At 35.9% G+C, this 19,219-nt stretch overlaps 1 protein-coding gene across 1 annotated transcript in view; it reads right to left on the reverse strand.

Annotated features, from left to right (window-relative positions):
• kcnh7b (potassium channel, voltage gated eag related subfamily H, member 7b) overlaps positions 1-19,219 on the reverse strand; it is an 81,388-nt gene that overhangs the window by 6,990 nt on the left and 55,179 nt on the right. The window contains exons 9-15 of the mRNA XM_066687947.1: positions 14,128-14,527; positions 13,415-13,614; positions 9,039-9,291; positions 5,331-5,536; positions 4,421-4,508; positions 3,047-3,301; positions 758-914 (exon numbers count right to left, since the gene is read on the reverse strand). Coding sequence (XP_066544044.1) covers positions 758-914; positions 3,047-3,301; positions 4,421-4,508; positions 5,331-5,536; positions 9,039-9,291; positions 13,415-13,614; positions 14,128-14,527 — 1,559 coding nt within the window. The remainder of the gene's footprint in view (positions 1-757; positions 915-3,046; positions 3,302-4,420; positions 4,509-5,330; positions 5,537-9,038; positions 9,292-13,414; positions 13,615-14,127; positions 14,528-19,219) is intronic.

Consider the following 19,219-nt stretch of genomic DNA (forward strand, 5'->3'; position numbering starts at 1 on the left):
GACTGGTCTGTGGCTATCAGAACCAGCATTAACGTTTTCAACAATTTGAGCTACAGTAGCTCGTCTGTTGGATCGGACCACACGAGCCAGCCTTCGCTCCCCACGTGCATCAATGAGCCTTGGCCTCCCATGACCCTGTCGCCGGTTCGCTGCTTTTCCTCCCTTGGACCACTTTTGATAGGTACTGACCACTGCAGACCGGGAACACCCCACAAGAGCTGCAGTTTTGGAGATGCTCTGACCCAGTCGTCTAGCCATCACAATTTAGCCCTTGTCATAGTCACTCAGATCCTTACGCTGCCCATTTTTCCTGCTTCTAACACATCAACTTTGAGGACAAAATGTTCACTTGCTGCCTAATATATCCCACCCACTGACAGGTGCCATGATAACGAGTTATTCACTTCACCTGTCAGTGGTCATAATGTTATGGCTGATCGGTGTATATTTAACTAATATAACCTTAGCAGCTCTTCAACTGTCATAACCGTAATACAGTGTAGTTCTGAATATATATTGTAAACTATAATACCTATAGTTTACATTATATATTCAGAACTACACTGTATTAAAGTTATGACAGTTGAACAGCTGCTAAGGTTATAGAAAGAGAATGCTACAAAAAGAATCTGCTGCCAAATATGATCATAAAATGAACTTAATTTCTCATTAATTATCGTTTTGATCCCCCATACCCTTGGTAGTACTTTTTCCAGGCTGTTTAGAAAGTCTGCCTTCATTGTGACTTGGTAGTTACCTATTTAGCTGCTCCTGAAGCAAGTCTAACCTGTGCTCCACTTCCCCATACGTCATTTCACTTTCTGTTTCTGAGATGCCTCTTGCAACTTGAGATTGTGCTGACTCATCTGGATAGTCCTTCGGCTTCTCGCAGCCCCATTCTTCACACCGGAGATCTGCCAGAAAGGGAGATGACAATAAAAAATCCCCTATTTCTGTATATATAGGGCAACCATGTAGAGGGCATTATTATTAATCACACAAACAATAACACACAAAAATAGAACCTCATAAATCATCTACATACTGCATTATGTTGCCCTGTCATTAGTAATTTATTAACTCTGGATCACTTGAGACCCCTACTGCAAGGATCACTATCTCAGCTGTACCATATACGACCAGAAAGTACAGGACCACGGCAGGTCATCTGTAGCAGTCAGCTGGAAAGGTTACGGATGCACAGATTGTATCAGTTGTGGGAAGTAATAGAAAACCAAACATAATCCACTTTTGCAAATGGACCATAGTTTGAAATAAGGACAATTACTTAAATTCCAATATATTTCTATTGAAAATTAATCTTAATTTTCAAAAGTTTATTGCTGCTTACAAACATCAGTGTTTTTTCCTACTAAAAGAAGTGCAATTCATATTTTTGTCATACAAAAACAAACAAAATTATTTATCTTTCAATGAAGATGATTCATTTATGTGTCTGTGCATTGGTAGAAGTATTTGGCAGCTGGCCCATATACATTTCATACATATTTGTGCAGGTGATGAAGTTATCTTTTTCTGTGCTATTCATTCTACTTGAATTTGATTAATTTTATTGCAGGCTTTGGTTGCTCCCAACCTTTATTGCTTTATGGGTGTTATCTCATTGTATCACAATAGCTTGACATTAAATGGTACTGACCCCTATAATTTTCCTTTTGAAATTACTAGGCTCTGTAGAAAGACCATATTAAGTGAAACATTATTCTAAGCAACATTTAGACATTTAATGTAGAAAAATATACCAGATACTATATATATATATATATATATATATATATATATATATACACACACACACACACACACACACACACACACACACACACACATACTTCTAACCCAGATTACATTATATTTATGTTCTGCAGTGCTGGTACTATTACTTGAATTAAAAATATATAGGGCAAAACTGCCAGTCCTGTCACTCCATTAAATCACATACAGATGAAGTCAACAATTATTTTACTCTTAAGGTCAAAAGATGCCAGAACATTTTAATGTACAGTATGAGCAATCATATAATCATCACATTTATGGTCTGAATTACCTTAAGTCTCAATGACCAAAAGATTACTTTACCTTCTTAGTTACCGGAAAGAGTATTTTCAGTTTCTACTGTAAAATGGCTTAATGTGAAGCAATCTGGTTATACAAGTGATAATCCACTATAACAATAATAAACATTTCAGTATATAAATGGATTTCAAACTATTCTACCTCTTTTCAGTGAACACAGAGGAGACATGATATTATTGTGTGCAGTAAACTGACAAATGCTGGAACCTTTATTGCTTTGTTACATTATAAAATGCCCCCCTCCCCACACACACACACACACACACAAACTGTACAGGTGTGGCCTTTTCTTCATTAATAAAAACATACCCAATGGTTTATTGAATGTAATCATTCTGAAACGGACACTAAGGAACTGAAAGGCGTTTAGTTTCAAACTCACAGGGAATTAAGATTGTTTCCTTTGTTGACTAGCATGTCACATCTTTCCTATCTGGTCGGCTCAGGACAGAATGTCTTTTTTTTGTAGCAATATGGCATTAACATCTTTAGACAAGAAAGAACTGGGACACAGACATCAGCAAATTAATTTCAGGGAAACGCACTGTAGTGGATTTTCCAAAAGCCTCTGAAAGAGCTATAATTTCATTTAAGCTTTTAAAAGAACTAACTGCTCTGAATCTTTCCTATACTGTTTTGTTTTTCATAAATGCTGTGTCCAGGGCTTCGGGAAAATATTTACCCCTAATCTATATTGATTGTAATGATATCGGTTCCTCACATTATTTAGTTTTGCCTTGTTTTTCAGACGTGTTGCACTTAGGGTAATGCATAATTAGGTTTGCTGTTCGCATATCTTTGTGAGGCATAACCGTTATGAATCTCAACAGTTGAGGTTTAACCATGTTCATTTACAGAGATATTTCCAGTATATTGCTAACAATATCGATATTAATTATCTACTTAATTTAAGATCTAATATGTAAATATATTTTGCTTGGGCCACTACCTTTGTAAGACTCACTCTGTTGCAACTTGTCCCTGGGTTTGTTCTCGCTTCTCTCAACGAATGCAAGTCCAGGTGTGTGGTCCATTATGGAAGGATAACCTATGACCCCAGAACACAATGGTTTCTGTTCTTCATCTCTAGAGTTGGAGAACGATAATGAACCATCTTTTCTTTCTTCTGATTCTTTCGTTGCACACTGGGAATGAGACAGGTTCTCTTTGATTGTGTAATTGTCTTTCTCTTCGTGATTTCCTCCTGTAGAATCACAACCAGAATGAATCACTAGAAAACACAGTGCAAAGCCACATAAAGTTCCCATGAAAGAAAAACAACCCAAACTAAAGTACCTGGGCTCAGGGTATAAAACACAATAGTTAAAACCAAGAAAACGTAAACATTAAGCTACACACTTGAAAAATTATAATCTCCAATTTATTTGCAATCCATATTCAAATTGGGATCGCTATTTACCAAACTCGGCTCCTTCTCAACTCCATGCTTCTTTAGAAGGGATGAGACAAAGTATGCATCCGCCAACCCACACACAGCTATTTTTCGAACTGCGATGCCGCTACTCAATTATCACACCCAGCTGAGGATATGATACTGAGGAAGCGGCACTGCCAAACTGCACGTGCCCGAGAAGGTCGGGTTCACTCCATTATGGAGGAGCGTTATCCCCAGCCAGCCTTCACTCACCCTCGTCTGATATGACATAGTTTGTACTCTGGGTAGACACTTTAACCACTACACTGCTCAGAAACCCAAACAACACAGTTTTTTAAAATTATACGTTAAAATGTTTGGTGTTGCCAATGTGCTACTTGCTCTTTAAATCCCATTTAATTGCTTTCTTAATTGTTCTCAAATGAAATGCTTTGTAAATACAATTATTATTCTATGATACTAGACGATTTGACTTCACTGAAAAATGCAATTTCCTATCAAAGAGTGCCTTGAGAAATATAATGTGGGAATAAATGTTGTAACTTCAATATCAGTATGCAAATAGAATCCCCCCTTGGAGTAAATTATTTTCCAATACTATAATGCAGCACAATCATGGCCCACACAGAAGTATCTGATTATCTGTCTAGTTTTAGTTGTTGATTACATTTTTATGAAATTATCCACAAATGGGTAATCAATAACCACAGGTAGAACAAATGGGTACATGATTCTTTGTCCATTAAATGAAGGCCAGTCAATGTATGTCAAATCAGGTGAATACAGGAAAACATATAACATAAGTCAGGCTGGTCTGATCAAATATGAATAGCTACCATCTGTTGTTTACTTAATGTACTTATATTATTATTAATATGAATAATAATACATTAAGCATTAGACACTGCCACCAAATGTATAACTTACCAATATCTGTTCTGCGTTTAAATGAAATCTTTCTTCTGCTGGTTTTAACCTCTTCCCCATCAGAATCTGTTGATTGGGAGTAGTCTGTCTATATGTAAAAAAATAAACAGAACTTGATGAAAATTATTAAAGAAGTCATGACAGAACAGATACTTCTTTAAATGTAACATATTTATATGTAATTGCATTTTCTCAATTTGAATTAATCTGTACCTTTGAAATATAACTTGGAATGTAAAGGTTTCTGTATTTACTTCTCTACATTAGATCATATTAAAACTAATCAAACATTATATTAAAAGTGGTTCACACGATCATGCTTTAAGATCCACACAGTGATCTAGGGTAAAGTGTTCATTCATATGGAAAAGCTTTACAAATGTAGCCCGGATTATTGCATTCATTATTTCAGAATTATAATTATGTACCCAGTCATTTAAAATGCTATCATTATAGTCTCAATTGTATTTCACTTTCATAAATGTAATGGGCTCTGTGAAGCATTTTGATTTTCCAGTCTTCTTTAGAATTAGTGAATACTAACATTATCTGCATTTATCAAATTGTAGGTCATACAGAGTGAGGATTATGGAAAACTGTCTGGGGCAGGACAGACCACTGATCTAGATTTATTGCCCTTGTTCACTGTGCAGTACTTTCTAAAAACAGATGGCAGAATATGCACATGGGAAATATAGAATGTAAATCAGTTAAAAACATGTAGTTACCACAGTCCAGATTAAACTACTCATTACAGAGAAATTAAACCCACAAGGCTTTGCAAGACTAATGTTCTTCCTTAATGAAGTAAAAGAGAGTAGGGTCTGCATATCTAAAACTACCGCTGCAGAGTAAGGCAGAAGAACAGAAGAACAAAGAAACAGTCTCTTTCAAATGAACTGGAACGTACCTTTGCATTGTCGTCTCTAAGGTTGAATGTGAGCTCTAAATTGGTTAGAAAGTGGTCAGCAAACTCTGGATACATATCAAGTACTTCCAGGAGATCTTCTCTTTGAATTTTATGAAGGTCACAGTAAGTTAATGCTCTCACGTCTGCATTAGACTTTCCAGGTTTTGCGTAGAGGTGAATCATTTCTCCAAAGATGTCATTTTTTCCTAGAAAAAACAAAATAGTGTTACACATGCACAAACAAAGGTTGAACTATTTATTGTTCATGGTGACATAAGGAAAGTTTTCCAATTTCCTAATGCAACCAAAGCAATGGGGACAATCCTTATGTTGTCTCCATGCTGTGCAACTATGACACGAGCATCACAAATGTGGAGGTGAGTCCTGCATCACAGTGATTCTGCCCCATGTCAATCACTTGGACCTGCTTCAGGACATCAATAGCAGGGAAGTTACTCTCCAGTACATCAAACTCAGACTGCTGTGTCACATTGTGGGTAATGTAGCCAAGGCGTATTCTTCAGTTTCTGGTGAAATGGGCTACAGTTGTACTTTATATGAGTCCATACTATGTGATGATAGCAATACAGTTTAAACGATCCACCCCGAAAGTGTGTAATTCATTCAAATATACTTTCATTTAGGAGCAGCTGAAATACAAACAACCGTCGTCAAGCTCAGCAGCTGACTTTCATCCCGGATTGGATGTGTTAATTTATGTATATATTTCAAAGACATATTAGCACAGACAGATACCAAAATTATTTCAAATGGGAACATATTGCACCAGATTTCTTTGTTTTTCTCTAGCCTTTTTCATTTTTTTTTTTTTCTATTTTTTATGTGAAATGACATTGGAAAGACCTGTGCTTTTATAGCAGGAAACGACACGGACGTACTTCAATTAAACTTTACCTTTGTTCATAATTGTGACTTAATAATTATGACAATGTGTAGTGCTGTGGTGCAGCAGGCTTCTCTCATTCCCTATTGAATTTCCTTTAATTATTTTCAAATTATAGTTTGAAATCAGATATCCTCAACGTCTCATGAACAGTATATGCCTTAAATGCTTTTGGCACCTTGATTCATGGCTTTCGATTGTAATTTAGGAATGGAAAAAGTACTTTTACTCCATGCCCTGCAAACAAACAAACAAACACACTAACAAATAAAAACACATCCTGGCCTGTCCATTTTGGGAATCAGTTTGACCCTATTATGTCAGCAGTTTCTCAAGAGACTATTTATTCTGTGAAAAACTGGTTTAGTCTGTAACCTGCTTGATGCTAACTGTACGATTAAAAAAAAAAGGGTAATGATGTTATAAAGGATCTGACAATAACTAAGCAATGCTGTGATCACTGGCTTCATGTGGAGTACATACCAAGTACTGAAGACTAGTGAACAACATAAGGGATTCAGTCTATTTGTGCCTGTTTTCCTCTTCATGTTTACTTATCGCATAAGAAATGCACTGCAAGGCTGTGAAGCAGCTCTTACACAGCCTGTCTGCACATACTGAGCTTGCTTACTGCAAAATAGAAATGTCATCCTCAGAGTCAGATCCCCATACAGATAATGTTTTAAAAAGACCTGACTTGAGCTCTTCCTATGTATTGTAGTTCGTGTGGGTGGGAGAACTATTTTCTTCATGGAAATGAGAGGAGCATTATGAGTAATCTGGCAGCAGTAATTTAGGTAAATCAGTCTATTCCTGCCAAGATGAAGAAAAGCAAGACTCTGGAGAGACAGATGCAAAAAAAAAAGTAAGAACATGAAAAAGAAACCCCTCAGAAGCCCAGCAAGAAGAGTAACACATTTAACTAAGCAATTTATTTAGCAGGCTGTACAACAATAATAAAAATGCAGTAAGGTATTCTGTACAGAAACTAGTACCTTAATTAAGTTACATGTAAATCATGTTTGTTCTTTCCAATTTAGTTTGTCATGTATATAAAAATACATTCTGTGTACAGAAGGGATTTTTTGTATATAAATAAAAGGACTGGAACATGATGGGTCGAATGGCCTCCTCTCGTTTGTAAACTTTCTTAACATGCACATTATCTCTATAAATCTGTCAATAGATGGTTTTATGAAATGATATAAACCAAAAACCGTTTTCTACCTCACAATTTGCTTGTGAAACAGCAACTGAGTGATGCCAACTCATTAAACTGTTCTGGGATACCCTGTTAAAATAATACATACTGCTGGGATAGCCTTAAACAGACAACATATTACAGCTTAGTGTAGTTCAACTGGGAGCTTGGGATCTTAGATTGGCCGATGAACAACTCATTAAGATCTGCAGTCATGCCCTCCTACATTAAATTGACAAAATAAGCAATGCAGTGCAGTTCAGTTCAGTTACTTCCTTATATTCAATTTAACAAAGAATTACTGGAATATATCAATGATTAATTATGTGTAATATGAAGGCAAAACCTGCATTGCAAAATCATATTAACACACTCGACGTCATTATTAAGTTTGTCCTTTGTTTTGCAGCTGTGCATGAGTATATATAAGCATATAGCTTACTGTATACTACTACTGTGTGTCTACCTCTTTTGGAAATAGGTGAATATTTTCTTGCACACAGTAATTAATCATTCCTCTGCTGGAGGAGAGGGCTTTCTGCCTTGGAATGCTGCCAGACTTCATGCACTCGGTGTCATGCAGAATCAGGGATTGAACGGCTGCCATTTGAATGGGGTAGTCATACAGTGTACCTCTTCCTAAGGGAATGACAGCAGATAATATGTTTGAAGAGGCTATTTTCGACAGGCCAGACTAGAAGCAATTCACCTACCCCCTCTAAAAACAAAGTGCTAAGTGTATAATTTCTAGTTTATGACACATCGCTCTTGCGTTTTTATCATTATGATTAATAATCCGTAGTTTAAAGCAACCTTTGACGATTGTTTGCATCACAGAGCCGTAATGAAATTGTGAACTTCATTTACCTGCTGCATACCCACTGGACAACAATGCAGCAAAATAAGACATTTGTACACACAATGAATAAATGTCACAAGCCTCTAACCATTCAATTATTATGAATTTTCACTTCTCTTTCTTGAAGCTCTTATTGACCTATTTCTATTCTTAATCCCCCACTTATCACTCAGATCCCAATCACTCATATATTAAAAAGACCAGTATAATAATTTACTGTAATCAAAATATTTGTTTATATTTATTTATTCACTTCATTTCGAGACTCCACTATAAATACTCCACAGTAAATATTCAGTTACAATACTAGGGAAAGGAAGTCTAAACCTAACATTAAAATGTACTTGTACTTTAGAAGTTTATAAATATATATATATATATATAGTATAATGCAACCAGGAATCAGATGTAAGTGCTCCACGGACACACTCCATGGCTGTGCACATTACTATTTCTCTCTGTGCCTATCTCTCTCTATAAACATCTTATTGATGCATTTATTCATTTATGTATTTTATTTTGATTTTATATAGTCTGCTGTACGAAAGGTAAAACATGGAGATTTCAATTTGCAATGAAAGACTTGCTGGTAAGTTTCAATGTAATTCACCAAGAAAATCCTGGCCTGAATTCACCGATACTGAAGCTATGTGTTTTGTTGTGGGAAGCACTAAGCTCAGTGGATATTGTAATTATTATAAACTTGTTGTAAAAAGACAGCTCATGAGAGCATCAACTGCTTACCGAGTATTGCTACAACAATGTCATCCTTTAGGATTTCGATTGAGCCTCGGGACAGGAAGTAGAGCGCTGTTAGAACATCGCCACCGTGGACGAGAGTGTCTCCGGGAGGAGCGTGTGTTGTCTTGAACCTCATGGCCAGCGCCCGCAGACAGCCTTTGGTAGCTCCTCTGAAAGCCTTGCAGTGCTGCAGCAAAGTCTGGTTGAGGTGAAGGCAAATGTCGGCCTGCAGACATTCTGGAAACCCCTTCAAGACCTAAGCAGACATGTTAGAAGCAAAAAAAAAAACAACAACAAAAAACAACTATCAATGAACATTACATACAGATGCAAGCATAATATAGCATGGACTGGAGACATTGACAAACAATAAAGATATACTACCATACACTTTCAATCAATAAGGGAATTGAGTGAGTTGGTTCACTTTTTTCTAAATAGATACACTTTACTCAACATCACATAGATTTTAGAATACATTTGCCATCTATTTTTTTCCTTTGTCAAGAAAACCCTGTATAGTGTAACTGTCAATTTAAATACTGTGGGATAGAAAGGGGGGCAAAGACTTTTTTCTGAAAAATAAAAGCTGCTCTTCCATCCTATGTATTCCCAGTGATCTTTTAATAACTGTTAACAAGGCTTCTGAATACATAATAACTTTCACAGATTCCAAATAACTATTTAAAATCATCCACAGCTACAAATAAAACAGATATTTCACAAACTCTTTCACAGTGATTCAAAAATATAGAGATGGGTATTATTTCAAAATGGATGCTTCTTAATTGAACCATATTTTAAATATACACTTCAAGACTAATTAGAAGTTTTTTTTTTTTTCAAATGCCTACATAACATGATAAAGTGTAACACTAATGGGACAAATCACAAACGTGATCTTTAAAGAAATAACATAAAATTGATTTCATTGCTTCTGTATAACATAATATTACATTTATTTTTTAATAAATTCCACATACAATGATATATGATTGTTCAGATGATAGAAGTATGAGGAATTTGTTAAATTATTCATAAATTTTTCACTTTAAGACAATAAAATAAAACAAATTTAAAAAAATGGTCTTCGAACCATTTATATTTATGACATTCATCATATATACAGTGAGGGAAAAAAGTATTTGATCCCCTGCTGATTTTGTAAGTTTGCCCACTGACATGAAATGATCAGTCTATAATTTTAATGGTAGGTGTATTTTAACAGTGAGAGACAGAATAACAACAAAAAAATCCAGAAAAACGCATTTCAAAAAAGTTATGAATTGATTTGCATGTTAATGAGTGAAATAAGTATTTGACCCCTTCGACTTAGTACTTGGTGGCAAAACCCTTGTTGGCAATCACAGAGGTCAGACGTTTCTTGTAGTTGGCCACCAGGTTTGCACACATCTCAGGAGGGATTTTGTCCCACTCCTCTTTGCAGATCCTCTCCAAGTCATTAAGGTTTCGATGCTGACGTTTGGCAACTCGAACCTTCAGCTCCCTCCACAGATTTTCTATGGGATTAAGGTCTGGAGACTGGCTAGGCCACTCCAGGACCTTAATGTGCTTCTTCTTGAGCCACTCCTTTGTTGCCTTGGCTGTGTGTTTTGGGTCAATGTCATGCTGGAATACCCATCCACAACCCATTTTCAATGCCCTGGCTGAGGGAAGGAGGTTCTTACCCAAGATTTGACGGTACATGGCCCCGTCCATCGTCCCTTTGATGCGGTGCAGTTGTCCTGTCTCCTTAGCAGAAAAACACCCCCAAAGCATAATGTTTCCACCTCCATGTTTGACGGTGGGGATGGTGTTCTTGGGGTCATTCCTCCTCCTCCAAACACGGTGAGTTGAGTTGATGCCAAAGAGCTCGATTTTGGTCTCATCTGACCACAACACTTTCACCCAGTTCTCCTCTGAATCATTCAGATGTTCATTGGCAAACTTTCTTGAGCAGGGGGACCTTGCGGGCGCTGCAGGATTTCAGTCCTTCACAGCGTAGTGTGTTACCAATTGTTTTCTTGGTGACTATGGTCCCAGCTGCCTTGAGATCATTAACAAGATCCTCCCGTGTAGTTCTGGGCTGATTCTTCACCGTTCTCATGATCATTGAAACTCCACGAGGTGAGATCTTGCATGGAGCCCCAGACTGAGGGAGACTGACAGTTATTTTGTGTTTCTTCCATTTGCGAATAATTGCACCAACTGTTGTCACCTTCTCACCAAGCTGCTTGGCGATGGTCTTGTAGCCCATTCCAGCCTTGTGTAGGTCTACAATCTTGTCCCTGACATCCTTGGACAGCTCTTTGGTCTTGGCCATGGTGGAGAGTTTGGAATCTGATTGATTGATTGCTTCTGTGGACAGGTGTCTTTTATACAGGTAACGAGCTGAGATTAGGAGCACTCCCTTTAAGAGAGTGCTCCTAATCTCAGCTCGTTACCTGTATAAAAGACACCTGGGAGCCAGAAATCTTGCTGATTGATAGGGGATCAAATACTTATTTCACTCATTAACATGCAGATCAATTTATAATTTTTTTGAAATGCGTTTTTTCTGGATTTGTTTGTTGTTATTCTGTCTCTCACTGTTAAAATACACCTACCATTAAAATTATAGACTGATCATTTCTTTGTCAGTGGGCAAACATACAAAATCAGCAGGGGATCAAATACTTTTTTCCCTCACTGTATATGTTTCCGTTTTCACAAATCTAATATAAAAAAAGAACCTTCTGAAATGTAAAACTTACCTCTCTGTGGATCAGAGTGATCAGGAAGTGAACTAGCACTCCTTTTTAAAATAAAAAAGGTTAGATTGTTTTTCTGTACCTTGATGTGGATAGATTTGTGCTCAACTACATTTGTTTTCATTTTGCTACAGGAGAATACATGATCAATGTTTTCCCTACACTGTAAACAAAGCTGTATTTGTGTTAAAAACAATATATTTTTATATTGATACATTTATATCAATAGATTTAATTTAAAGGATTGCTATATATACATCTCAAAGAAAAAAACAAACAACTGAGACGCTTGCACAAAAGTTGGAGAAACTGAAGACTTTCGGAAATACATGTTTTTTGTTTCTGAAAATGAACTTTATAATTAAAGAAAACGTGAATCTGAGACAGATAAGAAAACTGATCAATTGCAGGACTTGCTTACAACCACAATTAATTCAGCTATTACTATATGTTCTGTGTGACTTATTTTAAAACCGGAAAGGTTAGAAAACATTTGGCAAGTGCAGCTGTGTTTCTAAAAACATATATCTATGTTTTACTTCAAATAAAAGCCTTTACCGCAGTCAGAAAGAACAGGGTGCTGATTTAAGTATAATTCATTTTGTTTTAGTCGTGATATGAAAATAATGGTAGCATGTTTTAATACATATATTTCATGCAAAAAGCAAGCTTTCAAAGCCACATGCAAGTCAATCTGTGGCATATGCACATGGTTTCCAGTCCAAAGAGCTGCACTAATTAGAAGCTGGGATGCGTGTGCTGAGAGCTGTAGCATCGACACATTACAAAAAACAAAAAACCTTGGCAGCTTAGCCACTACAGTGTTTATATATATATATATATATATATATATATATATATATATATATATATATATATACAAATTTCTCAATGAAAATGGAAGTCATATGCACATGAACCAAGGTCTTTTACAGGACTGTATTTTGTGGGATACATTAAGCAAATACCATTCTCTAGATTGAGTACATTATTACATATAATGCATTTTCTTTAGGTATGAATTCATGCTAAAATTGCAGTGTTCATCTTTTTCATTCACTTGTACATTGCATGTAATTTTAAAAACGATTAACAAAAAAGCTAGTTGGAAGCCTAAGAAAATCCCACAAGCAATGACTCCTTATAAAAATGGTAATCAGTTTGATTTTCACATAAATACCTCCTGCTCTTACCGGAGTGGTGTAGTCATTCCATTAGATATGAAGCAGAAATGAAAAAGACACGTGTTTTATAAGTACATTGAATATAAACAAATGTAAATCAGTCTGACAGCAAACTCCTTATCTGTCTGTCTACCTATCTACCTTGCTATCTCTCTCTCTCTCTCTCATTAAATATAATTATCATGCTTTTTTATTATAATTTATTATGGTACCCCGCATATAGCTGTATAAATAAGCACTTGCTCATGGCAAAGGAAATGTTGAAAGTGGTTATTATTTAATTAAGAAGAAATATTATAATTATAATTGCAATTAGCAAAAGAGAGTGTCATGCAAATAACAGGCACAGGTATTATAACTGGTTGTGCGTCACACTAGTGGTGTTAATAGCTAAGGTGTCCATTTTGTATTTCTTTTCCCGTGTTTTGTGTCATAATGCACATACCATGTTCATGTCGATGCCATTAGTGTATGTCCAGGCATGCTGGAAATATTCCTCGAGTCTCTGCCGTAGAGGGTTGGGAATCTGATGGAATCGTATAAATTCTTTCACACGAAGCATCTGCATGTGGTACCTTGCTGTGCCGGAGTACAGTCTCTGTATAATGGCAGAGACATTCCCAAAAATACTGGCGTACATCAGTGCTGCGAAATAAAGAAAACATAAACGCCTTATACATTTTCAATTTAGTCGCACCTTTGTTTCCTGATGGGAGCCTCTTACATTTGCAGTTATTGCGAATAAAATATGATCTCTGTAAAATTAAAGAGGTATAAAGAGGAACAAAAACAAAAGAATGAGTTTATTGACAATGAAATATTAAATTCCAAACTGCCATTTTAAGACGAACAAATGAAACCTCTCACAGGAACTAAATGACTTGTTGAAATCGATCTAAAAACAAACATTAGCGGTAAATAGACTATATACATGTATTTAATATATTGATACAATGTCTCTATACATTTCTTACTTTACATTTATCTTAATCTGACACAGATGTTTCATTCAGCTCACACAATCTGAAAACACTATACTCAAATTATGTGAAGCATGAAATAATACTTTATAAAACATCATATACATCCTCTATAACATTACTTAAAATACATATAACAACAACAATAATAATAATAACCATCATCATCATAACTTACAGCCAATCAGCATGACGCATATGGAGAATATTTTTTCCGAGTTGGTATTTGGAGACACATTGCCAAAGCCAACACTTGTCAGACTGCTGAAGGTAAAGTAAAGTGCAGTCACATATTTATCCTTTATGGAGGGTCCTGAACTGGCATCGCTGTAATTGTACCGCTTCCCAATCTGTATCCCCAGAGAATCGAGCCAGCCGATTTTATGGATCAGGTAAGGCCTTTCCACATTCCCAATGGCGTACCAAATGCAAGCAAGCCAGTGTGCAATCAAAGCAAAAATGCACATTAGCAGCATCAGGACAGCAGCACCATATTCAGAGTAGCGGTCCAGCTTACGGGCAACTCGCACTAGTCGCAGCAGCCTGGCTGTTTTCAAGAGTCCAATCAAAGTCGTTGTCTGAGGAGAGAAAACAAGGATATACCTATTATATTTAACTGTTTGCAAATGTTACAAATGTTGTGTGCTGTAGAGATTTAAAGAAAAGTAAAAGTGAAGCTTGATACAAGCAAAGCCTTGATATCATTAACCAAGCTGCACCCAAATGTCTAATACTTAATGGCCGACAAGCAAAAACTCATTAACATTATACATTTACATTTGATCATCTTTAAAATGTATCAACTTTTTCCCACTGAAAAACTGAGATTGAAGTAACAGAAAAAGGCAGGTTCTTGGTTTCATTTAAATTAACAAGCTTCTCATTACATGTCTAATTGGTACCAATAATTATCTTACCCATTAAGTACAACTTAACTACTCAGAAATCTGCAGTAGAATCAATATAGGACAAGTACTGTCATTATGACTTTAAGGAAACCAAAATGACTCACTGATCGTAAACGAACCATTAATTGTGCACTAAATTTGCTTTAAATAAGAAAATGCTTACTGAGTCAGGCTGAACATGGGCCGTTAACAGTGATGCAATCTATCAAGGTTGACTGCTCTACAGCTCTATGCAATGATTCTTCCTTAAATACTGGCAAGTTTCCATGGCCAATAGGTCAAAGCTGATTTAAAATGATGCTTCAATATCAACCAGCCAGGAGATATAGTAAAACCTCATTCATAAAAGTCAAGTGCACAAATAATAGTTACAAGACCCAGAGAGCTGTTCTCTAGAAGTCCATGTTTAATGAAGATGGTCTGTGTTACAATTACATTGTTCCCAATGAGCGGTCATTTATTTAGCCTAATTGACCAATATTAACTGCCAAAAGTCTGATTTTGTAAGTGTATAAATCTTGACTACTGAGAGGACCACCAGCAAATACAAGTCATTGTTCACCAGCATTTATTCTGCTTTTAATTTTCCACATAAATAAAACCTATAGTTTAATTTCAAGAAAACACACTCACGTGTTGTGTTGTTAGTTTAGCTTCCCCACCCTAGTAGGGAAAGAAGAAAGCTCAAAGAAAGCTGGTCGGCTCACTTTATATTTCATTTCAATGTTAGACGCTAGTCTTTACAACCTCTCCGAAAAACATAAATAAATAAAGGCAAGAAGATTGATATTAACGAATCTCATCACATATTGCGGCTGACAAATAGCTGAGTGTGAGGAACGTGTTTTTATTGCTGCTGTTAAGGGTAATTGTTGAACATTTGTATAAGATTACTATATTGATTAACCGCTACAAGGTGGTAGGAGCTATTCATCGGTCACAGCAGGTGAAGATGCATTCATATCTATGCCCTTTCCATGCTCAGCTGGAGTCCTAGACAACACAAGCAAGATGCTTTATCACAATGCCAGGAGCTCTCTGTTTCCTTTGGGTTAGAAGCGAATCTCCCACAGCTGGAAGCAGGAGACATGATAGCCTACGTTTCCTCCTCACATAAACAAGACCTTAAGTCTACCATCAATAAGTTCCCAAAATAGCAAACTCTGTTGGAATGCATATAAATCATTGGATATTAGTACATGTTTTGGATTTCGTAGCTTTTTTTGTGTTTTTTTATACATTTGCTCAACACTGTAAAACCCAAGGAAATAAAATCAATAATATGTTGTTTATTCTCCCAGGACAGGTTCATTATGACCCATGAAAAAGCTCTCAGATATAAGAGATTGGCAGATTCGTCGCATTCATAAAAACGTTTCCTTGTCGATGAAGAAGATTGACATGTTGAAGTAATATTCCATTGGCGTTCTTGTTCAATTCCCACCACCCACTCAAGTCTATTTATAGGCTCTTAATTTAACACACTCAAATACATTTCCCTTATCTTTCCATTGTCTTGTAAAAATGGGTTTGGGCAGCTTTTCAGAGCTAAATGATTGAGACATAGGAAAATCCGTCTACTAATGTTCACTACTGCATTGACTGACCAGATGGCCATAGATCACAGCTGTTTTTGTATTTGCTATTTTGTAATGTTAAAACAAGCAGGCCTGATGGCAGATGGCAGGAGCCGGAGACAGTTAATTACCAACAGTTTAAATAGAGCTTTTAACTCTTCTTTCAAACCTTAAATCTATAGCCTACCTCTCTAACCTGTTGGGGGTAATTTACTGGAATGCTTTATGCCAAGTTCAAACTATTATATCGACATTCCCAAGATGTTTAGGGATAAAAAATAAGGTGTTTTTTTTACATTTTAATTAGTCAAAATGGATATTCATTTTTTTACATAGATATAATTTGAAACAGCTTCTGATTGAAACTAAGCAAAACTTTTTATTATTCATGAAGATGCCTATTATTTAAAAGCTGCAGAAATTGCTTTAAAGTTAAAAGATGCCTAACCAAGCACAATTTTAAGCTTCCTGAAATTGCTATCATTAATTCAGATCTCTGATTATCCTGGGATTATACTTAAAAATAGGTGCCTGATACAACCATTGGGATTTACTTTTGATGTCAAGTTTTTATAAAATTCAGCTTTGGGATGTGTCAATGGGAAATACTGTGGGCAGTATGTTTAAAAAAGTATCAATCAATCAATGTATTTAATAATGACTCAAATACAAAACATCAATAACAATTTAATGAAAGTTGATGCCTCTTCATACAATATAGCCTCCCTTTTTACATTTTGGATAGACAATGAGTATTTGAGCTCTCCCTTGGCAGCATTTAATTGTATAGAAATGGAAAAACATGAGTACCAAACTAGTGATTTTTAATAGAGAGATATGTAGATTCATAGAAAGGTTAAGCACAGTTTTTTGTGAATGCTCACAGTTTTTGTAGTAGATACAGTGGCCACTACACACTTTCTGTATGTGATTCATTATACCATTTCATTTATCAACAATGGCATTCCCGTGCCTAATAGAGGTTTGAGTCATCCAGTATCTGTGATTAATTATTGTTTTTGACACGCTGATCCGGAGGTCAGCTTGTACTGATCTTTTCCGATTCCTAATCTGATAAACAAACAAATAAAAACAAATCATAACATATTCCAAGTTAAATATTGAAAACATTTGACAAATCCATAGTAACACTCCCTTATAATATATGCCACACATCACAAGAGTCCATAAGTCTTTTAACAGCCATGTTTTCTATACATGATTAAATTTGCCGATGCCTGTCAAGGGCAGAGATTGGGATGCGCCAACTGAAAATATTTGCCAGCCTCTGTTTCAGTCCCTCCAGTTCCATGTGAGAACTGCCTCCTGTTTCATTATTCTGTATAATAAGGAAATCGTTGGGTCTATCATGTCTTGTTGTTTATATTTTACAGATGAGGAGAATAAATAAATATAAAATGAATGACAGTCATACCTGTATCACTTCTAGGTTAACTACTTCACTACTTTAAGTCAACCTCCACAAAATTATAGCAGCTGAATTAATTTCATTTTGCCTTTATATCATCTATCAGTGCAAGATGTTTGTACATCCAGACCTTTGCCACCATTCCTTGGAGATATTTGGTCTGGTGCCTGAAAAAGGTGGAAGACAAAATACATGCCAATTTCATGTTTCAAAAACACGAAGGGTCTTGGAAGGGGTGGCTCCAGGAAAAGGCAAGAAGGCTAATGGAAATATATTGCCACCTGGTAAGGTATCAGTCATCAGCTGACTTTCCTATACCTTAGACTGCTTGGTAAAGCAAGTTACAATTACTCTTCTATTTAATTCAAAAAGGGGCATGAATTATAACTTACCCACAGTTCTTACAGCACTGTTTCACTTCAATGTATGTGCCTTTTGTTTCAATGACCTTACCTGAAAACTGAGGTTGTCTGCAGTAAAAGCAAAACGTATATAGCTGTAAATTGGATTGAAAAACAATATATTTTCTTTCCAAATGCGATTTTTCAAAGGTTTCTGTCCTCTCTGTATCTCTCTCTGTCTCTGTCTCTGTCTCTGTCTTTTCCTTTGTTTGGGAATATCAAAGTCAGGCTCAAAGTCATCATCACTACAAGATAACATATCGGATGCACTAGCATCTGTAGACGAGGACCCTGATATGAGGCATTTGCACTGTATTACTATATCAATGTAAACTATACCAAACTGACAATTCATCAGAATTTAAGTATATAAATGTGCATTCTGACATTTACTAAAGCAGTTTTTATCTGTGTGTTACATCACTATTACAGAGAGCACCATTAAGTGTCTCCAACAATCTAGACTATAAAATGGGTATTGCATTTCTAAACAACAGCTTGCTTTCCTGCGTTGCTTGTTTTCAGATATGCCATTTGTATAGTTGTTTTATTATATGGGAATTGAGTGTAAAATATAAACAACAAATTCTCTTAAAATAATCAAATAAATTCTGTACCTACATTTTCATTGTGTGCTTTTGTTCTGTTAAGGTACCTACAAAAGTGAACATTTTAATTTCAGTTTGGACAAAACTTGAGGTGGAAAATCTTTCTGTGATATGGTTTGCCACAATCCTCAAAGAGGAGGTAGGTATGTACACAAAAATATATAAATGACACACATGCACATGCAATGTACATCTGCATTTTTATATGTAAATATATTTAAATCATCAACAAGCAATAATTATGATCACAAAGGTCGTACTATTTATTTTTGAAGGCGGTGCAGTCACCTCATGCGGGAATGTTTGGATGGCATTATATTTACACATCTCGTTATACAAGAGAAAAA

The sequence above is a fragment of the Amia ocellicauda genome, chromosome 16 (genome assembly GCF_036373705.1).
Source record: "Amia ocellicauda isolate fAmiCal2 chromosome 16, fAmiCal2.hap1, whole genome shotgun sequence".
In the NCBI taxonomy this organism is placed as follows: Eukaryota; Metazoa; Chordata; class Actinopteri; order Amiiformes; family Amiidae; genus Amia; species Amia ocellicauda.